We start from the raw sequence: 23,985 nt of genomic DNA, 5'->3' as shown, positions 1-23,985 counted from the left end.
TCACATGATCAAGTGTGCAGAGAGTCTGAAGTCTACAGGATTTCTTTCACATTCCAGAGCACAGCTATTGCAGAAACCACCACCCGGTCATCACATACAGTTTTAAATTCAGTGCCAGCTGTACCTTTCGAATTCTTCAGATATGAAATACCACCAAGTGACAGGAGAACAAAAGAACAAAAAGGTTGTGAAACTGCACTTCTGATTTTTCAAGTGGAACTGAAATAAAAATGTTCAGAACGATTCGAGAGGATTAAGCAGACCAAAGCATTCAGGTTTTCAAAATTTTAATCAGTTTATAAAGAAAGCGCGGATAAGTACATCACATAGGAGGATTGTATGTGCAAAGAGCTGGCCCTATAACTAATGCACAGCTGAACGAGTCCAGTGCCTGTCGGACACAGGGAGCATACAAGAGGAGTCCAGCCTGTTTGTCGTGACAAAACAGGCGCTCTCCACCGTCTGTCCTCTGGCTCTGCAAGAACAGTTTTCCTTTCTGCTTTGAATCTGACGACATTATGGCCTTTCCAAAAACCTGCTGTAAGATTTACATTGGTACAAAGTACCCATCAGGGACCAGCAGGATTAAGTGCTTGTGTATTATGCGGTAGCTTTGGTTAATCCTCACTCATCTCATTTCAGGATAACAGTCAATTTTAGCCCTTAATCTGGGAGACAGTTATGACTTTTCCTATGTATTTTGTACTCTTAAACCGCAAAAGAGACTCAAAACTATTCTCTTGAGTTATTCATACATCCTTTACAACGAAGATAAATGGTCACCCTTTGCAATGTGTATCCAGATAGTCACGCAGTCTTTCTCTTTCAGTCAGTTTCTACAGCAAACAGATGTATTTTTTAACCCTGGCTACAAAAAGGCGGAGGGGTCATTTTGGACTCTCAGCTAAATGAAAAGCAACCTAAACACAGTCCTGTCTAAAGGCATGGCGGGTGGGGGGGCAGTGGGTGGAGACTGTAGAGTGGAGGCAGAAAAGTTAGACTGCAGCTCCAGGATAAGGCAGCTCTCTGATTGGTCGGGGTGGGGGTCAGAGGTCAGAGGTCACACCTGCAGGTCAGCCATGGCACGCTCCAAGGGGTCGGTGCTCCAGTAGTCGTGACTCCAGCCCAGGAACCAGCCCGTGAAGGTGGGGGGCTCGAACCCTTGTTTGATCTTCACGATGGGCGTGCGAGGGTCCCGGTTGGCAGGGTCGGTCTCGATGTAGCGGGCAGCTGGCGAGAGAGGGACAGGGAGTGAGCGAGCCTGAGCCTTCCGTACCGTCGTCCTCCTGAAGGCCACTGTCCCAGATCCTCAGGAAACTGCTAAACGTACCGCTGCTCTCATCACCCATTTAAATCCATTTTAATGTGCTTAATTTGCCATCCAAGGGTCACCCTGCAGCTCCCAGCTGGCAGCCAACTGAAGCCCAGCAGGTGTGAGCCTGGTCAGTACCTGGACAGGACACCTCCTGGGAAAGCTGAGGCTGCTGCTGGAAGAGGTGTTAGTGGGGCCAGCGGTCTGCGTGGGCCCTAATGCCCCAGTATAGTGACGGGGACAATATACCCTAAAAAGGTGCCGTCCTTCGAATAATACGTAAAACTGACTCGCTGTGGTCATTAAAACTACCAGGGCATTTCTCGAAAAGAGTAGGGATGTTAACCCCAGTGTCCTGGCCAAATTTCCCCCTGGTCTTTACCAGTCATGGCCTCCTCATAACCCCCATCTCTGAACTGGCTCCATCACTCTGCTCTCCTCCCCACTGAGAGCTGGTGTGTGGGGAGCGTACTGGTGCATCACCCAGGTGGGGCTGCAGGGGATCCCCATTACCTGTAAAACGCTTTGAGTGGAGTGTCCAGAAAGGCGCTATATAAGTATAAGGAATTATTGTTATTATTAAATAACCAATACGAGGCAGGATGGGGGGAAAAATGTCATTAAACAACAACAACTGCTACAGATATCCCATCACCTGAAGCCATCGCCTCCGTCTTCTCTTCTTCCTGGGCTTCGTCCCCGATCCACACAAAGACCTTCAAGAGGAAGCAGAACAGTTAAACACCGCACATTCGCACAGCAATGCACAGGTGCTGCAGTACTCCACAGCCCCTTAAGAACTGTGGCACCAGCAAGCCCCGATTTTACCTTCAGTTTTTCCTAGCTGCGCTGTCTTCAGCACAGCCAGGAAGTTATCATCCTGACTCGGATCACTGGGGAAAACGCCGCCCGAGTCTCGTTCATGTCACAGCGCAGATCACGAATCGAGCTCGCCTCATTCTATATCGGGTCCTTTTTTTTTTGAGCTCCCTGGAATGCGCTTACAAAAACCGGAGTCCGGTTGGTTACCTGGTCCCAGGTGTCCAGAATCATAACATCGTCAGTGGCCAGGTCTTCCTGCGTCATCTCCCCTGGCACCTCCTCGATCTGGGGACAGCAGACACGCACAAACACGGAACATTTACTTGGCATCCCAGCCCACCGCCCTTCGCTGTTGCCTCAGTGTGGGTGGGCTGGGTTGTTGCAGACCTCACTACAGCTTCGGACACTTCGCCTGCACTGGGATTTTTTGGGGGGGACTTCTATCAGTCGAGATATGTTGATAGATTTCAGGTTTGTGGTGGGGCACCAAGTGATCGCGCCCATTAACTGTACTGGGACCAGTGACCCCCTGTGACTGTGGGAGCTCTGGTACGTCACCGCTGATCCATACCAGGTTGACCTGTGGGCGTTCGGAACCGACACACCAGAGCAGTCATGAGTTTGCTGTTATGAACCTTCTGTGGAGTCAAAAAGCAGTCTTTTAAAGGAACTAGCTTTGAGCACTTCTTCCACTTGCATAAAAATGATCCCTTCTTGTAGCGTAGGTGCATGACTGACTAGTCACAAACAGTCTGTCACTCTACGGAAAAAGAAACTTAAGAGAGAGCCAAGACTTAGGGAGAGTTGAAGTTAAGTTCAGGGAGAATGGATGTAACTGGAAATTTGTTCGCACCAATAGTAGAAACTGCAAGGATCTTTCAAATCTAAACTTGCTGCTTTTGTAGAATGACTTGGGACCTTATATTCACAACACTGGGGTTTAAGTGTCTTGACTGGTGGATCCTAAGATGGTAAGGCAGTGACAAGAACTGATGGGCTCAATTTCCTGTTCTGATCATTAACTTGTCTCGTGTTCTCACACAGGGGAGAAACACAGGCTGGCCGCTGTCCTGTGGGATATATCCTGAAATGAGGTCACTGCTCTAACAGTGAAATTTGTATTGATTCATTCAAAAAGGCCTATACTGATCAACCATCGAAGTCTTCACCCGAGAGATGAATAATGTCCTCTCACCAATCAGGCCCTCTCCCAGAACAGTGAAGCAGCACTGCTTGTCTTTCAACATGCTTGTGAGGCAGTGATTTCACAATCTATGCACTACCCTTCCTGTGCCGCAACACTTTGTAACCACTCTTCAGTTTTTAACAAATACTACTTCTTACATAGTACTGAGGGTGTTTCATTCAGACAGAAGTCTAGAGATTCTTACCCATGATGTATGTTTCTAACTTTTGAGGCACTAGAAAAAAATAGAATTTCTTGTAACGGAATTAGAAAATGCAGTGGAGTTATACGGCATTTAAGAGAAAAACCAGACTAAAGGCTGTTCTGTAAAAAGCATGAATCATATGTTCCTCCATTTACTTTTTACTGCAGAAATTACCTTTAAAATATAGCATTAAATGATCTTTCCTATGACAACAAAAAAAACATAGGAGACCCCTTTAAGTGTTAGCCTCTTGGACGGTAGTAACGGAAAATAACTATCGATAACCCAGAAAGGGTTTTAAGAAAATGTCAAATGTGGTTTCAATAGTGCATCCCCTTAATTTCGCAACACAATTTCGAAATTCAAGCCGTTTCATCAGCTAACCAGTCTCACAGATGATCAACTGGAACACGCGCTCCTTCTCCTGTTGGAAAGTGCTCATCAAAAGGCGCCCAGGTGGGTCTGCAGCACGGTGCACTTCGGGTGAAATGGGTCTTGCTAGGAGTTGCTCTATTTGCTTTCAGAAAGGGAATAAGCCAGGAGACTGCTCTAGATTCATGAAAGCGATCAATCTCGGGGTCTCCCTCGTGGCGACACGTTCTCGAACGGCGCGATAAGAACCGCGAGGCGGGGGAAGACTCACGATGAAGCGCCCGGTCTTGTTGGAGCAGGCGAAGAGTCGAGGTGGGTGAGCCTCCATCTTGTCCTTGAGCCTAGCAGAGGTGCGGTAGTCCGCCTTCCCTCCGAGAGCCCCCCAGAAGTCATCTGCGCCCCCGGGGAGGGGGTGGGGAGAGAAGAGGAGGAGGGTGAGGGGGTGCACAGCGTCTACCAGGAGTCTCCCTGCGCTCCTCAGCCGCAGTCTTCTGACCACCGGAAGCAGCAGGGGTCTCCCATTATCCCAGGAGACATTCCTACAGGATCAGCCTTAAAGCTGGCCTTGTTCTGCCCCGTGCTGAGGGGTGAGTTTTAATGCACCATCATGTCTGTGGTGTCCTTACTGCAACAGAGCCAGCTTCGGATTCCTTTCAGGCCTCCTCCCATTATAAAGACTTAACCTAAAGAGGTTAACACTGCAAGCTTATACTACATACTTTTCTTTGTACTTTAAAATCCCTCTGGTTTTAAAACGGCGGCCAAGTAAACAGGTCAGTGTTGACTCTGGGCTCTTTTCACACGCCTTTATTTTCCGTTTCCTACCAAGTTTACTCCCAGCTGGCAATTCCGAATTGGGAGGAAATTAAGAGGGATATTATTCTTATTTATTTGGTTGACATCTTACATCTCTACCTTTTTACAGAACTTGACATTTTATTGAATATCAATAAAATGAATGAGGAGAGCAGAGAGGCCAATTTAAGAGCAAAATCAGGGATGTAGACATTCGGTTGCATGTTCTGTCAGTGTTTCGTGGGGTTTATCCGTTTTCTAAATAAATGGCGTCTCTACATTGTGTGCAGTCCTGCCTTGTGCCCTTGGCGTCTAACTAGAAACGAGGGCTTTCTGCTGAGCCACAGCCCTCCCCAGGACTGGTGAAGGATGAAGATTTAGTGGAGGAAGGAGTAGGGTTAGTCGAGAGCAGCCCAGGTCTCCAGTCTTACCAGTCTCTCCGCCCTCCGCCAGCTCAGAGGCGGACACTCCCAGAATTCCACACAGCTGCTGGGCTCCCGTCTTCTCTGTGCTGCTGGCCCCCTGTCCGACCCACAGGAAGGAGGCACCGGGGGTCACCAGGACAAAGGCATCGTTGGAGTTGAGGTTGGAGGCTGTGGTGTCAACCTAGAACGAGAGACCGCGCTGTAGTCCTCTCAAGCCCTGGTGGTCCTGTCTAGTGCTAGGATGCAGCAGATATTCAAAACCCAATCTAGACCTCTGTACCAGCCTGAGCCGTGACAGTCCGCAGTCTCGGCCAAGCAAAGTTCCCGGCTTCCAGGCCGCAGAGACGATCACAGAGCGCCGGCCCCGTCATTGCAGACCTGATTAAACGATGCAAGATGGAACGAAATCGGACTCACCTCCACAGCCCGGGTGCACCCTGCCGAGCTGGAGCGCACCTGGAAGAGCCGCGTCTCGGCGGGCGCCGTCTGCCCCCCCTCGCGGGACGTGCCCCCCTTGTACACCACCATGGGCTGTCCCCCGAAAAGGCTAATGAGGTGCGCCGGCTCCTTGCCCTGGACGACCCGCACCTGCAGCGCAGAGAGGCAGACGGGCAGATGACCGGAGGTGAGGTAAGGAGCACAACATGGGGGGCCGAGACTTAAGGAAAAGGGCTGCTCGGCCCCTGGAGCTGCTAGGTCTCTGCCCTTCGCCAGCTGGTGTCTAGGTGTTGTGAATCTCAGGAGATTAAGACAATGACAAGAACCGACGGGCTCAATTTGCTGTTCTAATCATTAACAGGCTGAATACGTGGACATTACTGGGACGTTTGTTCACACCAATAGCACAAACTGCTGGGATCCTTCAACTCCCAGCTAGCAGCTTCTGCAGAATGACTTCGGACCCTGTATCCACAGCACTGGGTTTTATGTGTCCAGGTGTCTTGAGCGGAGGATCCTAAGACTGTAAGGCAGTGACAAGAACTGATGGGCTCAATTTCCTGTTCTGATCATTAACTTGTCTCGCGTTCTCACACAGGGGAGAAACGTACAGGCTGGCCACTGTCCTGTGGGATATATCCTGAAATGAGGTCACTGCTCTAGCAGTGGAACTTGTATCGATTCAATCAAAGGCCTATATTGATCACCCATCTCCGTCTTATCACCGACCACCAGAACAGCGAAGCAGCACTGCTGGTCTTTGAGCATCTTTGTGAGGCAGTGATTTCACCATCACAGCAACATGCTAGATGTGCTGTAACACTATGTAGCCACTCTTCTGTTTGTAAGAAAGACTAATTTCTTGCGTAATGCAGAAAGTATTATGTACGGAAAAGGGTCTGGACTAGTCCGCTGGCCAGCTAGGATTCCCTAAGCGTCAGGCTGCGGTTTTGGTGGGGTGTAGGGGGCTACCCCCACAGAAACTGCCGGAATAGTCTGAATTTGGGGGGGGGGGGCGACACAGTTGATCCAGACACAGTCGATCCAAACACTCCCATCCCAGCACTCAAAAACATAAAAAAAACCATAACAGACTTGGTGAGAAAAGGCAGACAGCACACCTTCCTCATGCTGGCGTGAGCATCAAAATGGCAAACTGATTCAATTCATTCAACTATCATTGGGGGCAGGACAAAAAAAAATAATCCTCCAACCTTAAAAACACACTGGCAATGAACAAACGGCGTGTTCTGGATTTAAAGATTCAGAGTGCATTCTTCCTAACCAGTGAAGTTTGTGATTGAAGTTTAAATGCAAGCACTAGATTGATCCTTTCTCAGCTCCCTGTCTGTTGATCAGTCAGCTAAAGGCTTGAATAACAAGTTACTGAAGCATTTGTAGGGATTCTATAAAAGCAGGATACTAGCGTACAGAATATCCCTGTACAAAAAAATCCTTTGCTCCGAGTGGCTCTCCTGTCTGCTGCACTGCTTTTATAGACGTGGTATGTAAAAAAACTACCCAACACCAGCCACTAGGTGGCTGTGGCGCCCCAGTTACGTGGAAAGTGAGCAGAGATTATGTTGAGCTGGTCTAGAGACAAACCCTTCTGTGGCTCTGGGATATCCTGCCAATTGATACAGGAATGTCTCATCAGCAAACGGCTTTAAAAAAGAGCCGATTCCTCTCTTTCTAAATCCGGCTGGCTGGCTTTTTTGTTGCTGTCCATTTTAATGTGTTAATGTACTGTAGCTATAGATCCTTGAGCCCTAATCTCTTGCTCCTTCCAGTGTACATCTCTGTAGGGGAACAAAATGACCCATGAAGCCTACAGAAGCCTACAGTGCGGATGACGTTAAACTCTTAGCATGCAAGCCAATTCTGCTGAGCACTCAGTAGATCTATAAGACCTTTTGGCAAGCACTATTAAATAGGAGAAAGTATCTATATATATTAAAAACAAATGCATTGCATGCAAACATGTATATTAGTATTTAATCTGTGCTAAACCTGCTTTCTGCAGCACTGTACCAGAGCACATTTCTGCACCTGATATTGTCCCTCCTGTGATCACACTCCTCGTTTCAGAGACGATCCTGAGGCTTACTAGTGCATCTGTGGAAGGGGTCAGATTTTACACAGCTGGACACCTGGAGATCTCCATCTGGATGCAGTTGGGTTTTCCTTGCGGTGTCCACTGTGCTGGGTTAGTCGCACTGAGCTGTGAGCTGCACTGAGAGTCATGCAGTGTGCGAACCGCTCAGACAAATTTGTGTGCAGTGTGTGTAGAACACTTCCAGGGACAGACAGATCCAGGGGTCTGAGCACGAGCTTTATAAAGGGCACTGAAGACAGCAAGAGGAAAAAGAGGGAACAGGCACAGTCTCTCCTATAAGGACGTGAGAGCAGGGAGAAAACTCAAGACCAGCTGTACTTCAGCCAGGCTAGTGCTGAGAGGTCCCTGCAGTGGGCACCAGGAAACAATCCCAGCACTGGCTTTGATCTCTCAGCTGTTCTCCCAACAGACACGCCCTGCAATCCACTGTGAGTCACAGAGGAATGTATAAACACAGAGCTGGAGGCAGGAGACTCAAGGTTTCTCTCTGTACAGTCTCTACACAGAGGAAGGCAGCCCTCTGCTTGCTCTCACCCCTGCCAGGATCTGACAGCACTGAAAGCACTCCTGCAGTCAGGCGGAGAGCTGATGCCAACAGTCCCTGAATGCTCTAAACTGGCGACCCGGTTGAAAGGAAGACAAAGGGTTGCACTATTTCCGCCCTGCTGATAGTCATCTTCAACTGTCCCTAAACCTAAGCAGCGCTGCCCATGAGCGGGGCGTTGGTGGGACGATCTCAGCAGCGCAGGACCCGCAGGAGGGCCGCCAGTCCTTATGGACAGCTCTGCCGGGCTTCCCCCGCGATCCAAAACAATCCCATGCAAGCGGACCTTCGCTGCTCGGGGTCTGGAATGAATCCGCACGGCGGCACCGATCGAACGCTCGCCCTGGACTCTTGGAAAAAACACGGGCCCACTCTCTCGTGAGTTGGCAACCGATGCCAGGGCACGCTCAGGCGCTGCCGGAGAACACGCCTGACAGCAGGGCTCGGAAAGCACAGGGCCGAGGAAACGGGAGACGGGAAACGGGAAAGAAAAGAACGAGCGAGCGAGCGAGATCTCTGCCCCGGACTCTTTATAAAGCCACGCAGCCCCTGGAACAGGCAACAGAGAAATACCTGGGTAGTGATACGAGCGCCTTTGACCTGCAAGGACAGAAAAGCACGGGATGAAAGAAGCAGGGAGGGGAGGAAACAACGAAATCGGACCCCTCCGCAGAGCAGACTTCCGTGTGGAAGTTCTGTTTTTCCAGCACAAGACCCTGCAGATCCTAGCCGAACCCCTGAATGGTCCATGGAACCGAAGCCCACCCTGGTAGAAGACAACCACGCCCCCCCCCCCCCCAACAATCTCTTCCTGCTTGTCTACTTGCCTGCACGGGACCCCCTCCCAGCGCTTCATCCAGCTGGGCCGCCAGAATGGCCGAGGCGCCGATCTCGTCCTGGGAGGAGTCGGACCCTTGCCTGCGGAAGACGCACACTTCCTGAGCCGGGGTTTCAATATTCCCCACTTCGCTCCCCACCCCCCCGCTGCTGGCCACTTGGGTTCCCCGAAGTTTTCTGGAAACGGTTTACTCCCATCATCCTCCGGAAGGAGGAGCTGCGGGTTGCTGCACTACCACGGGGCAGCAGCGAGCCGGTCAGGTCGCAGACACCCAGCCGGGCCGGGCCGGTACCGGGATGGGGGACACTGGAGGAAAATGGGTCGCTGCTGTGGGCGGACATTGCGAGGCAGCAACGCTAACCACTGCGGGACCGTGTCACCTGCCTGCTTCGTCATCCATGGGATAAAGTAGGCGATGCACCGATACATAGATTTCAGATGTTGTAGTCTATGGCGTTCTGCAAACACCAGCCATGCCTGGAGAGAGAGATCTTGAAGCAGAGGAGCGACGCCTCACCACATGTAGATGATGTGTCCCTGCCGGCCGCCGTGGTTGTAGTTGTACAGGATGATGTAGCTGTCTCCTCCGTAGAACTGCCCGTAGGTGGAGGGGTCCACCAGCACCTTGTCGGAGCCCTCGATCCTCCAGATCTGCGGACGGAAGCGGATACGTTTTATAAAACGTGGGTTTTGCCAATCCCCGTCACCATGCCAACTTAAAAAACACACACACACACAAGCAGACAACAGGAAATCGGTGTCCTGCGTGCTGCCCGCGCCTCACCTGTTTCTCGCCCGAGCCGTTGTCCACCATCCCGTGCTGAGCCGCCATGGCCGGCGAGTCGTGCAGTGTGGAGGCGTCGAACGGCACCTTCTCGATCTTGGCGATGCTGTTGGCCACGTAGGCCACGCCCAGGCCCTCCGTCTGGTACAGGTCCCGCCAGTTCTTGAAGAACTGCTTGAACAGAGGCGTCTCCCCCATCTCGGGCAGGATCTGAACCTGACGTGCGCACACGGGGGGAGGGAACGGGACTCAGTTTGCAGCAGTGCAAGGCGAGAGAAAAGAACAGCGATCCGAGGATACAAGAAACACGCTCAACATCTCACACAGAACAACCGTTCGGCCGAGACGCACAGCGTGACCAGAGAGAGATACGTTGGAGGTCTCCTCAGGAAGCTTCAGTCTGAGATTTTTACTGAACGAACCAGTGGGGGCGGCTGACAGGAATCGAAGGGTTTCGAACAACGCAGTTCCGCAGAAGAGCCCCCGTGGGAGGCAGCCGTTCACAGCCGGACTGACCTGGGTGTGCTTGGGATAGCCCATCTTCTTAATGAACTCATCGGCCGTCTTCAGGGCTGCCTTCCTCTCCTCTGTGTTGGCATCCTTACCTATCGGGAAAGGGTCTTAAGTCATTCCCAGCCGCGGACAGGTCTTCCCACCAGAGAGGTTCCCATTCCCATTCCCTGAAAGAGCCGTAAGGTTCTGGTTCCCACAGGGAGACCCTAACATCTGAGCCCGGCAAGAATCTCTCATGGGGACGCGTCAACATGTCCACGTCCTTCTCCAGACTGCAAATGCATTCAGGCAGAAAAACACAAACTGGCAAGCAAACATTCGATTCCCTCTGGTTTCTCATTAGAAGGGGTACTTTGTAGGAGATGAGAGCTGAAACTGAATTCTCACAAAATCTTTAAAAAAAAAAACAAACAACCATGAACGCATCAGCAGTAACTAGAGCTGGTTCAGACACGGTTCGTTCTTGCCGAAGCCCGCTTCCCCTCTCTCCGGCCCGGACTGACCTTTCCAGACGAAGATCTTGCCGTCGGAGCCGTGGTCCAGGATGAAGCAGTCCCCGGACTCCAGGGAGGTCTGGGAGAAGGGGTTCTCGGCGGCCACGAGGGCGACGGCCATACTCCCACTGGCGTTGGACACCTGCGGGGGGGAGACACCCTTCAGCGCCGGGCAAGAGCAGGGTTCCCCACATGCCGGGTTTTTAATTTGGGGGTAAGGGAAGCTTCTGCCTCTCAGGGGATGTGGAGAAAATGGCTTGTCTTAATTGCAATCAATTACCAGAGTAAACATCTCTAGAAATATTTACACAACAACACAGGGCTTAGGCCAATCTGTTGTCCCACTATAAGGCATTTAAATAGGGAAATTTCACCTTATTCTTGTTAAAACAGGGGCAAATATATGTAACTATAAAGCTGATGTTTTGCTATAGCCTGATGTTTCAGCAGACCAGCTGGCTTTATTGTTGGACATGGGGTTAACCAGCTAGGGAGCACAGCGACTGAGGTGGCTCTCCTGTCAGTAGCAGGACGTCCATCTTAAGAAGGCGGGGCGTTCTGCCCGTGTCGGTGGCTGTCTTCACTCTCACCTTGTACAGCTTCGCCATCTTCCTGTTGGATGCATCGGCTTTGAGGTCGTCAGCACCTCCTTCGGGCAGATCCGGCTTCGGTCCCAGAACCTGAGAGAGGACAAAACAAGACTTCATCTTGTCCCCCCTCTTCCCCGGCCGCCAGTGCTACAGTGATGAAGGCTCGTCATCTACAGACCGCGTTCCACCCCTCGCGTTTGACCTGTCCCTGGTCACAATAATTGGCTTTGGGGCTTTTCCTTCGATCCAGTAATCAATACCGAACCGTTTGAGGTGTTCACTGAAGAAAGCCACCCCAGATCAAACTCCAGGAGGAGAACTCCCAGCCTGCGCATCGCCGCGCCTCACCTCCAGCATCTTCTCGCGCTCCGCGCCCTCATTGCACACGTAGACCTGGGCACGCCCGCTGCGCTCGTTGTCACGGATACCCTTGGCCACCTGGGTGGCCTTCAGCTTCTCGAATTTGTTGCTGTTGGAGCCACACCACTGGTAGACCTCCTAGAGCAGGGAGAGAGGGAGGACTCGTCAGTCCAGCCAGCGGCAAGAGAAGCCCTGCCCTGCTCTGGATTGCGGGCTCCAGCTGTACACATGTCATCTCCCCCCTCACAGAACAGTAGCCGTCGCCGGCTCCTTACACTGCCCAGGTCCAGGATGAAGCAGTCTCCCTGGTTGAAGCTGTCCCAGCTGACCGGTACTTCCGTCGCCCTGATGACACGGCGACCCTTCACCTGCAGCAGGCGGTGGACGTTGACCTCATTGGTCACCACGTGCCTGAACCCCGAAGCCACGCCCCCTTTCTGGAACGGGACAAAAAGAGGGCAAGATTGGTCCACCGGCATGCGCTCTGCCGTTTCCCGAAATTCATCAGCATGCGGAATTTCAAATCCGACGCCACCTCCATTGTACCGACACGAACCACAGGCGAGAGGCCGATGACCGGGCTGGCTTGCCGGCCACTCTGGGGGCTCTGGTTTCCTCCCGTAGCCCAGAGGCCTACTGGTAGATTAACTGACTGCTGGGAAAATTGGCCCTGGTGCGAGTGTGTGTGTGTTAGTGTGCGTGTCCGTGTGCATCCTGCCTCATGCCCACTGCTTGCTGGGAGAGGCTCCGGCCCCCCGCGGCCCTGTCCTGGATCAAGTGGTGAGAAAACGGACAGAAACCCCACGGCGGCACATTCAGAGGGCTCAGTTCCTCACCATGTATTTAATGCCGGATTTGAAGTACCCCAGGAAGGCGCGGGACTCGAACCCCTGCACCTCCCGGTACTGGATGGGTTTGCCGCCCAGGTAGTCGTCCATCTGCACCGTGAAGATGGCCGCCGCCCCGCTCTCGTCCTGCGTGCAGAAGTCCCCTGGAACAGTGCGGCGAGACGCGGGACTCAGCAAAGGTCAACACCCCGAGGGCAAGCCCAGACAGACGTCTTGTTCTTGACCGACACTCTCAAGAACGAGAGCTGGTCAGGGTAGGTTACGTGCGTCTTATCTGCTCAACCATAGTCAGGTGTGCTCCACCTCGGTCCGATTTTACACAGAACTTCGACATCCTACCACAAACTGTTCCATTACAATAGCCATCACGTGGACTGAGATAATTACACATCTGCAGCAGAGAGGAGCTGCATGAATATTTGCTGCAGCCTCTCAGGAATCATGACTGAATGCTGCCGACACTCGACTGCGATGTCAACAAAAAGTGTTCCAACGCTTTTTCCAGAGCCCAGTGATGTTTTCCCTACAGATACTGATTTTTAACTCTGCACGCAGATCACGTTGGAACGTTTCTGCGGTGAAATGTCTGCTGCACAACCTGTATTTATTCGCCCGTCCATCACATTACGTCAGTCGTTGCAGGGACTAGTGAGCAGGAAGGGCCGCATCACGTCGCCAGCTCGTGGGAACTCGAACGCGCGTCGACGACAACATGGCGACTCGCCAAGTTCACGCTTTTGCCTTTCACTCGAAATTGGTCAAATTCTGGGAGAGCATCAATTAATTTAATTTTGCTACCGAGACACAACGACCGGTCTGGTACCCAGGGCCTCTGCAGCGCTGCCTCACCGAGCCAGAAGTGCAGGTCGTACTGCAGCTGGCCAGAGCGCTGCTTGATGGTGTTGAGGACGACGTACGCGTCACCGGTGTAGAAATCCCCGTACAGGTTTGCCGGCACCGGCACCAGGTCCATCTTCTCGATCCTCCACACCTGCAGGCCCGCCTCCTGCCCGGCCCGCTCGAACTCCGGGTGATACACCATCCTGTCGGGAATCACAGACCGCCGTCAGCCCTGCTCACCGGCTCCCTCTCCTTTCAGTGGGGTTTTATTTACAGCAGTTCGCTGGTATAGATGTCAGGCTGATCCAGACCACTAACTTACCTTAGAATCCACAGCGCAGGACATTAAAAGAAAAACACACAACAGTGTAGAACTAAGGAGGACACATTTTTAACCAACACATGTACAATTAACTACAGAACACGTTAATTTAGAATTTACTGACACCATATGGGCTGTGGGAGTCAATACACCATTGGGGTAAATGCATTTCTCAGCTGCCACTCAGAAGCTGCCATGTTTTTAACTGCAGGGCTGCTCCCAGAAACCCCTGCTCGGGTGTCGGGGCCAATATTCACTAGAACATTTCAAGTTCCTGCAAATCTCATACAGCCAAAGGGACGACTCTAGCGTACCAGCTCGTTACATAATTAATGTGGAAATTGGTTTTGGAAACAGAACAATAATAGGAGCCCATTTTAACTAGTCCACAAATCTTATTTTCTTGTGTGCCCCATTTAAAATTGAAATGCTGCGGCAGTCTATAATGCAGAAGCTGCCGAATTTATTTTCCGCTGGATGATTGCGATCTCACTTGTGGCGCGTCTACAAAATTCTCAGTTTCTGCACGTTTAAAGATTTTTTGGACACGGTATCAAAGTTCACCTTAACATCTCCAATAGTACGGAAAGAGAACTGCGGCACATTTGAAGTTACCGATTTGGTCTGGAGTCTGCAGAGCACTGCTGAGAGGGACAGGTGTTTAAATAGTGTAATGACAGAGACTGGAAGGGAACAGTGGAATAGGTCTGTTCTGCAGTACGGAGGTACTTCACAAAATAGTCTGAAAATAAACATGCTAGCTCGCCCAGAGCTTGCTCTTCATCACCACCACCGACTGCACTGCGCAGGACCTCAGACAAGCAGGTAGGCAGGCAGGCTTCTGTTCTGTTGGGGGTCATTTGCACATGCAAACACACTCATGATTTTCAGATATCAATGCAATGTTTCATCTATTTACTACAATAACTATCATTATCGGATAATAATACAAATTGCATATATTAATCTTTATAGGGAATGGAATGAGTGTAGTGAGGACATGCCTCAGTTATAATGTAAGTGGATTAATATTCACAAAAACTCCCTCAATGACTAACTACATTGCACCACACCTGTAACCTGAGATACTGCTACTGTGAAGGACTGTCTTCCATGTGGGAGGGTTACATTTACACCATAGTCTATAAGCTGGCAGCATTCCTTAGCCATTACCTGAATTCTCTAAGGAGAGTGGATCTCGGTTTTCAGGGATACTAAGAAAAGTGATGAGTTAAAGCAAATAAAAATGGACAACACCTACATCCCGGAAGAAAATAACACTGACCCCCCCCCCAACATAACCTTTTACAGTAATTCTTAAATAGTACAGATGTGATCAATACCCCGCAGGTGTGCATTTGTAATAGTAAGCCTTTATATTACAGCATGCAACAAGCACAGTGCAGGACCACTTGTAAAGTCTCTGCAGAGAGAAAATCACCTGCTCTCAAAAAACCACATCTCTTGCAGCGATCGAGAAGTTCAGAAGAAACAGACAGCCACTCAGCGAACACTCAGACCTTTTCACAGACACAGCCTAGAACTGGTCCGCCAGCTTACTGATCGTTGATCAGTACTGATCATACTGATCAAGACCATTCTGGTGCAACAGTTCTACTTTCTGTCCAAAGAACCAGTCTGCTCAAGTGTTGCCTTCACCCACATCCCTGTGGCAAAGAAGACATGTACAGTTCAATCTTCTTTCCACTGAATGGCATTAGAAAGTGGCTGTTTGTTAAAAACAACATTTTCTACTTAGAAAGCCAACAGTTTGCAGTTCTAAAGGGAACGGTCCCTTCTGCTGTCCCCTGACTCAGCCAGACGTCAGCACAGACAGATCCCCCCATCCCACAGGCTGCTGTATAAATAGCCAGTCACCTGACCCCTGCAAGGGTGAGGCCTATACAGCTCATCGGTAGAGGAAAATGAGAGAGCGCAGCTCAAAACGAGCCATGCACAGTAATCTCCCAGCGAATGACTCAGCCTTACTGGTTTCCAAAACACGATCCCTCTTCCCCTGCCCTCCACACAAACAGAGAAAGACCTGGTTCTCCTATTTGAATCGATGCAGGCAGGTCTGCAAAAAAGTGGAATCAAGAAACAAATCCTGGATCCTAATTTGGGTTACTGAGATGGGCCACATGGCTCCGACAATGAAAACAGTCACAATGGGAGACTATTTACATCTATTTTGGACAATGTAGGGAAGCCGTTAAAAAGGCAAACAAAATGTTATGATATGTAGTTAAAAGCATAGAATTAAATCTATGACACACAAGAAAGGTCTCATTTTGGATACTGCATAGCTCTGGCCACCCTTTTCTTGTGGGTCTAGGAAAAGATACTGCTGCTCCGGAAACTCCCCACAAAAGAGCAAGCAGATACATCCCAGGGCTCAAAGGAAAACCCTACTCTGAAAGGGCTGAAGGAATCTGTCATCTTGAACAGAAAGGCATGCAAGGGGAACTGACAAGCATTACAACTCCTCAAAGACAACTGAAACCCCTTCGCTCACTTCTTTACTCAAAGGGTTGTAGGTGTCTGGAACAAGCTACCCAGCTGTTGAAGCTGATCCAGCTGTTTCTTTAAGGAAACCAGGGTTTGAGATCCTTGGGCTTTCCTGCCCTTGCTTAAACGAGTTTTCTTGCTTTTTCTCCGTGCTCTAAGACACTGTACATGCTCAATGATGCGCCTTTTTAGAGAGCAGACAAGTGAATCCCCCCAGGTATTCTGACTGAACTGGTTCATAAAAGCAGGTTTCTCACAGCCGCGTTCACATGCAGCCAGCAAAGCTCCACCTAAGGCACACCTACTATTTAAAAGACGAAACTGTTCATTGCACCAAACCTTTAAACCATGCAGGGAATATACTGCTTCTTCTCCGACACCTCAGGCAATGTTTAAAGCTCAAATGTAAAAAGACACTGTTAGCTTAGAAGGATTTAAGCTAGTGTCAAATACAGGGATACATTTAGGGCTGAAAGTTCACTGTGCTGTTCTTTTACCAATTATAAAAAACACTGATACCCAGGAACCACCTTTTTCCCTGGGGATAGAAGTTCCACGGAAAAGATATTGCATATGTATGCATTTTAATACAGAAATAGGAGAGATCTGAGTAACTATGAAGTTTATTTCTGGTCTGGGAGGCAGAGATAGAGATGATAGAAGACAAAAAAAAAATCACTAAAAGCAAAGGCGTTTATCACTTAGCAAGTTAAGTTTAGAAGAAGCTAAATTTGGTCATACTTATTATGTGATCTGTAGCTTTTAATCATGGGAGAATAACTACAGCATTGATTACACTGATCTACAACTTTTCCAAGCCCTGTCCTTTAGATTTGGCATTAACTAGGAATGGTGAAGAAGAGTGTTTTCAAAACATATAAGCCTTTGTCTAAATAATACAGATATTCGGCATTTTACTGAAGTTGTGCACATTTTTCTAATCCACGTTTCCTGAAAACCAGGAAGACACATCTTCAACTCAAAATTAAGATCTGCCTAGCTGGAGGTGCCTTTCACACATGAACAGGGCTAAGTGCACAGTGCAGAGTTTCAGCCACAAAGACACTACAGGCAATTTCGATGTTTTTAGAAGTAAATGCTAAAAAAATTTACATATTCACCTTTATTTTAAAGAAAGCTACCCGATGATTTGCCTCCATTTCTTTTATGCAAAGTTATAAGAGGTTTCATGAAGCTCACAGGCATTTCTTCCCCATCTGCCTACCTTATAGTTACTTCTATCCAAATTACTGTTTGTACAGAGTAGTAGTCATGGTATGACTCTGAGCTCAGGAAGGTCACATTTTAACTGGAAAGATCTGGAGTTGTGTACCCTGAGTCGGGGATCTGAAAAACACTTGAATAGAAAGCTAACTGTCGATGGATAAGATACTTTATCATACAAGGGGTTTACACACTGCTGACAGAACCAGCAGCAAGAGAAAGGAAGACGAACAAAACTGAAAATGGTTCTTTAGAAGGACAGGGACACAGAGGCAGGGAATACATATTTTAATCCACAATTATAGATTTGTTTCAGATCCATTTACCACACGTTTCGAGCCCCACCAAAAAAATAATGCCTGCAAATGCGACATCTTTCAGAGCATAACGTAAGGCGCACAGAAAACCTCCTCAAACCAGGTTCCTGCAAGCCAGCCTCCACACACAGCTGCAATCCCATACTGCACAGGATGAGGAGCGAACTGCTCACCAGACACTTAACCAGTCTGGGCTTCACGCTTTGATCTACAGTCTGTGCGGAAGAGAGACAACAGGATCTCTCATTAGTGACTCAGCCTCTCCACTTAAACATTTCATTACTACGACATACACAGGACTCCAGACTCTCTGCCTGTTTGCGAAAACCCTTTCAGCTATTGTGGTGCATTATGACAATGCAGACCACTGACATTCTGACAGCATCTCCAACCGTGCCTGTCCTGAAGCTGATCAGGCGCGGGTGATCCCCTGAAACTCGCCTTGAGTTGGTATGATTACACATTCGCCGGGCCTCTCTTCCAGCGCACACTATGACTGCTAAGACGAAGACGTTAACATCTTAAGTTCATGCCTCAGCCACCAGAAACCTGCAACGACGATGCAATTCAACAGCTGACTCACGTGAATCGTTTACTGCTGGGGACCATGACTGAACTATTTAACAGTTAAGTTATAGAAAGCCTAATACTGAATTACTTTGACTACTTTATTTACTTCCGAGCTTACTTTTTTTTTTTTTTTAATCGCTCAGGCAAGAGTTCTGAAGCACAGTGAAAATGAATGAGCAGTGTGGTCCTCCTGCATTCTCACCACAGCCTTCAAGAACTCTAGCTGAATTCCAGTATTACAGAAGAAGCATCACCAGGCTCTTCATAAAAATCACCCTAACTACTACAAAGGCACGGTGTCATTATCCTTTGCATCACATTGATCGCATCCAGGTTGTGTTGCAATTACACTGGATAAATAAAACAAAATAAGGAAGTGGCACCCAGAGATGTCAGGCCCCACCCAGAGCTAGCACAGTTCCCAGAATATTGACAGAAGCCCAAGCTCAGGCCTGCTAAAATCTTAAGAAAGCAGACACTCTCATCCATAAAACCGTCAATGGCGTCAGTCCCTGTGTACACACGCAAGGTGCCGTGTGTCGTTTCAGAGCTCAGACATCGAGGCGCACAGAGTAAATGGGGGTATGAGCAGCAGGAGCGTACGCACAGATCTAGGGCCTGTTTCACTAGCTTGTTTTTTTTCCCCCTCCAGTTTTGGCAGAACAGAGTTTTCCGCTCGGCAACGCGTGGGCGATGTCCAGAGCCCTGCAGCCCCAAAGGCTGTTTCGCAGACTTACACCTCGGGCTCAACTCGGAGGCGTCAAAAGAACGTCCCTCATCCGACGGGATTCGCAGAACAAACGTCGACATTTCAGTCAATTGAACCTCAGCCAAAAGACAGAAAGGCCAGGACTTTACAAAAAACAGTAAACACGGTAACAGTGCGTTTCTGGTGCTGGGAATGCTGGGGGGGGTGATTTAAGGCTGACACACACAAGCCCATTGATCGAATCAAAGCACCACACAGACGCTGAAGCACGATGGGATTAGCTGGGGACATTCCTCTAGGCTGACAGCTGCTACACCCACAGCTGACCATAGAGGCGACAGTTTTCATCTGTCTTTGGGAGAAACACACCCAGTTTGGCAGACTGGCCTCGTGCCAGCCTCAAAGGGGTAGCTAGGATATACAGATCTGCCAGGATAAAATGCACATCCGTGCGGCAGCCATGCAGGAAAACAGCAACCCACAGCCAGTCACACTGGGGGGGGAGTGGAATTCATGACACCTTGGATATACTAAAAACCCACGTTTGCACTTATACAGTACATATCCTCCATTACAGGGTATTTAAGAATCCACTCAACCACTGATCATTGTCAACAGTTTACATCACACCTCTCCTACCGTGTTCCGTTCATCATGCGCGATATGTTATAATAATAATAAAAAACATTATTGTATATGGCGCCTTTAAAGGTGGCTTCTCAAAGTGCTTTACAGAACAACAACAATTAAAAAATACACAAGTTGTGCACAGTGAGAGGAGGCAGTAGATGGGAGTATTGAATGTGGCAGGAGCAGAGGGGTAAATAATAGAACCAATGAAGTAAAGACTCTTCTAAAGAAGACTGTTTTGAGTCTAGAAACTATATATAGTTAATACTATATCGCTAACATGTACTTACTGTTCTTATAACTATACAGCTTACATCTACTAAAAACATATTTTAGCTATATAGTAAAGGAACAAGTAAAGGTTTATTCCCTACTGAAACGAGAAGAAAACAGCCAAAACGTTGTTCTTCTCTTTTCAGCCGGGAATAAACCTTTACTTGTTCCTTTGCAGCCTACGCATGCTGCTGCTGCCCACCTGAACTACTTTAGCTATACAGTTATTTGTACGACCTCTCTCCCAGTTTCCCCCTGTCATCTGTACAATAAGGAAGCTTCCCAAGTTCACAGTGCCCATCGATGGGGTTTTTCCAGTTCTTTTTGTGCCGCCTACACTGTCGATGTGCACAGTTTATGGAACCTGAAATATGTGCTTGTTTCCCCCTCATTTACTTCTGCGGGAGGTGTGTCAAAAACTGTTTGCTCTTGCTCCAGGAAATGGTTTACAGCTCTGAGTAGAAGCAGCTATGCAGCTAGGTCAGAGTGTTATCAGTTTTCTGAGCACACGCCTCGCTCAGGTACTGTTTGACAGGGCGCTCAATGTGATTTCTGCCTCTGCTGAACTGCAAAAAAAAAAAAGCATTTCCTTTTTTTCTATTCTTCGTGATCAAGTATGAATCCCAAAATAACTGCTGGAGGACTCAGGCCGTAACATTCTGTAGGGTTTATGACTCAGGCTGTGTGTTTTCCTGTGCAACAGCTCACTAACTTATTTTAACTTGGGGGAAAATCAATGTAACAAATGCCGTTACTTCCTGCCATCGCCAAAACACTACGGTCCAAAAAGTGGCCTGTGTTTGCTTGTGTGTGCATTTCCATGGTTACCAAACGAATCACTATGGAAAATATGTTGTATGTTTCAAACATAGCATCTATGAGCATTTAAAAAAAAAAAACCTGACTCATCTGACTTATTAACACAACGCTGGCTCTAGATTCTTAGATTATCGATGTATACTCCAGCACAGCTTTTCTCACTTGGCCTCTTTAAACAGGGAGAAGTTTTTTAGCGTTAGGCTGGTGGCTCAGGCCTAGTAACTCGGGGATTCTACAAAGCTTCAGAAGGCGTAAATGACCAGACCTGAGAAAGATACACACTGCCAATACACTGCTTTAGGACAGGACAAAAACCATGCAAAGTACAGGAAGAAAGTGCCAGAACTGTACTTCATTCGCCACCAGGTGCTGGAACTAATCATGCATTTTCTACACTTAAGTACCCAAGTATCGCATAATAGCGAGGTTTTCTAGAACACAGTTCCGTGAACACATGGTCTAGAAGTGAGAATGCGTGCTACTCAATTTAGTTTTGTATGGACTTTGATAAGGAACCAGTAACAGGGTTGCTGTGAACAAAACGCCCGCAGTACAGCGTGCGTAAGCCTTTATATCGGCAGGTAACTCGACGGAGAAATGCCCACCGAGAGAGTATACAATTCCGTGCTCAAGGGTACAAACCTGCCCCACCTGGGGTTCGTTCACTTTATCTGGCTGAAGGCAACAGACAGGTAAACGGCTAGAGCGGTAAACTACAACATGAACAGTTTATATTAATGTTACCATGTTTTATAAACTTCAATCTACAGTTTATATTTTTTTCGGGAAGTTACAAAACCGGCACGCGTGTCAGATCTTTATATTACGACTTCCACACAGTAATGAAGCGCATCTCGTATGCAAACAACTCTTACCCTGAAGAATATTCCGGATTGCAACTGCTGGTACGGTTTTTCCCCCCTACTTTCGGTTTAATGCGAGTTTGTTAAGGCCCATATATGGGAATATTTGCGCCCTGTTTTCAAAACAGTAGATCCTGCAGGTTTTTGTCCCCTGTGGGTTCAAAAAGCTGTTCAGATAAGAGGAGATCAGATGCTGGAAACAAATTGCACTACAGATTGTTCCATACATTTATGAAAATACCACACGATGCAAACTTGAAGCATTTTAAACCACGGACAAAACATAAAGCGCCGCCTTTAAAACTCTATTAGATAAAACTTCTTAATTGCTATTCATAAAAACATCAGTCTCGATCAAAGTAGGCGTTTGCCGAGGCGTACTGATTTCTCTTGATGGAAATAAACTCGCCACCGATTAAAAAAAAAACTGAATCTGTGGAGCTAGCCTTGGACTTTAACAAAGGCAGGAAGAGACTTGAACCCCAAACGGGTATCGAAAAAACGGCCAATAACTCGTATCTCAACAAGACTATCAGGCTGCTGTTCCATCGCGGACTTCATGTTTTTTTGTTATTATTGCACGGTTCTTGCTGCAAATAAGATTTGATTCATCCAGACAAGAGGATCATTTGTTTTTTTTTTTACGAAACAAAAGCCGTGCTATGCGCGCAAATCCTTCGTAAGACGTCATCGTTACCTGAAATGCAGTGGAGCTGTCGGTCAGCGTCGGGATCTTTGGGAGAGAAATCGCCTTCTTGCTACACGGCTAGAAATCTGGGCAAGTCTGGTGCGTCCGGCCGGGGCGACGCCCTTTTGAGAGGCTGTGCGCTCCGAGCCCCGTACCCACCCCTCGCCGGCTCCCAGACCGCCGCAGGACGAAAATAGCTCGCTTAACCGCGCAGGTCGTCGCTGCAGTCTTGACAGAGGCTCGCTCGGGAGGCAGACGCACGGTGCTCGTACAGTGCAAGAGTCAGGGTCCCCTTTCCCCCCACAATAGAAACAGAAAAGCCTTGCCTGCCCTGATTCCAGAAGTGTGCTCCCCCCCGTATGGATGAGTGCGCACACATGAAAGCTTCATAAAACAGATGGCGTCTCCTTTGTATTGAAATCCAAGTACGCGATTTTGATGAACGTGTTGAATCCCACGATAAATACCTGGGGTTTTTAATGCTTTTCTACATAGATCATTGTGCCTGCAACTGTAAAAAAAAACAACTAAGCACTGTTAGCTTCGACTGATCCAGTCATTAAGGCTCACATCCGGATTTTTCACTACATCCACCCTTATCAAGTACTGACAAGTAAAGGCAGAAGTCTTCCAATGTCATAGAGGCGTCTTCTTTCAAGTTATCTTTTTTTTTTCCACAGCTTCCGAAGTTTTATTCTGAAGTTGTTGGGGTTTTTTTTTCATCACACCACAGTGGCTTTTCAAACAGATCTTGCACACTTTGTGAAATAGAGGCATTTTGTTGCGATAACTGTTTACAAAAAAAAAAGATTAAATGATTCAATCTAGGCGAACAAAAGGCCAGACCAGTATAAGAAGCACTCCCATGTTGTGCTGATATACTGTATATGATGATGAAGACAAAATTACCATGACTGTTATTTCAAAACCTGGCGGTGGTCCACAAGTTAGAAAAGGATGATTAAAGGGGTTTATAAGGAGGTCATGACTGGTAAAGGCCAGGGGGAAATTTGGCCAGGACAGCGGGGTAACACCCCTACTCTTTTCGAGAAACGCCCCGGGAGTTTCAATAACCACAGAGAGTCAAGATGACTTTTGACTCATCCGAGAGACGGCTCCTTTTTACAGTATAGTGTCCCCATCACTATACTGGGGCATTAGGACTCACACAGACCCATACTGGTCCCACTAACATTTCTTCCAGCAGCAGCCCCAGCTTTCCCAGGAGTCTCCCACCCAGGTACCGACCAGGCTCACACTGCTGGGCTCCAGTGGGCTGCCAGCCGGGAGCTGCAGGCAGACAGATGGATGGATGACCCAAGATGGGACCCCTGTCAGCAGAGGAGAGCGCTGCCCTGCAGCCTGCTTTCGTACTACGGAAGATGGGAGAAGCTCTGGCCTGATGAGTCTTTAGGCTTAATTATGGACCAAGCACACAAAATGGCCTGACAGGGACGTGAAACACTGACCATCATTTCACGTGAGGCCAGATCAGTGACTCTCCTTTTTCAGAATAGAAAGGACAGATGTGTTGCAGATGTTAGAAGCACTCTAGACACCTCAGATATGTTTTGGTGACC

At 48.6% G+C, this 23,985-nt stretch overlaps 1 protein-coding gene and 1 long non-coding RNA gene across 3 annotated transcripts; both read right to left on the bottom strand.

Annotated features, from left to right (window-relative positions):
• Positions 1–270: 270 nt before the first annotated feature.
• On the bottom strand, positions 271–22,959 carry LOC148644121 (gelsolin-like). 2 transcript variants are annotated; one of them, XM_088614765.1, is made up of 18 exons: positions 22,415–22,959; positions 13,492–13,685; positions 12,631–12,785; positions 12,070–12,231; positions 11,783–11,932; positions 11,435–11,524; positions 10,854–10,986; positions 10,354–10,442; positions 9,838–10,053; positions 9,571–9,704; positions 9,043–9,133; positions 8,789–8,815; positions 5,535–5,705; positions 5,124–5,298; positions 4,169–4,290; positions 2,342–2,419; positions 1,968–2,028; positions 271–1,230 (listed from the first exon to the last, which is right to left on the bottom strand). In XM_088614765.1, the coding sequence occupies exons 2-18, from the start codon at positions 13,682–13,684 to the stop codon at positions 1,061–1,063; spliced, it is 2,217 nt and encodes a 738-aa protein (XP_088470891.1). In that variant the 5' UTR covers position 13,685; positions 22,415–22,959; the 3' UTR covers positions 271–1,060. The 2 variants fall into 2 exon arrangements, with proteins under 2 accessions (XP_088470891.1, XP_088470892.1); XM_088614766.1 differs by lacking the exon at positions 8,789–8,815 and having other exon boundaries at positions 22,415–22,958.
• LOC148644122 (uncharacterized) lies at positions 7,143–8,788 on the bottom strand. The gene is made up of 2 exons (XR_015928842.1): positions 8,670–8,788; positions 7,143–8,629 (listed from the first exon to the last, which is right to left on the bottom strand). It is a non-coding gene; the product is annotated as an uncharacterized LOC148644122 (long non-coding RNA).
• Positions 22,960–23,985: the final 1,026 nt, after the last annotated feature.

The sequence above is a fragment of the Lepisosteus platostomus genome, chromosome 21 (genome assembly GCF_059453375.1).
Source record: "Lepisosteus platostomus isolate fLepPlt1 chromosome 21, fLepPlt1.hap1, whole genome shotgun sequence".
Taxonomy (NCBI): domain Eukaryota; kingdom Metazoa; phylum Chordata; class Actinopteri; order Semionotiformes; family Lepisosteidae; genus Lepisosteus; species Lepisosteus platostomus.
This window is presented reverse-complemented; position numbering and strand designations above follow the sequence as displayed.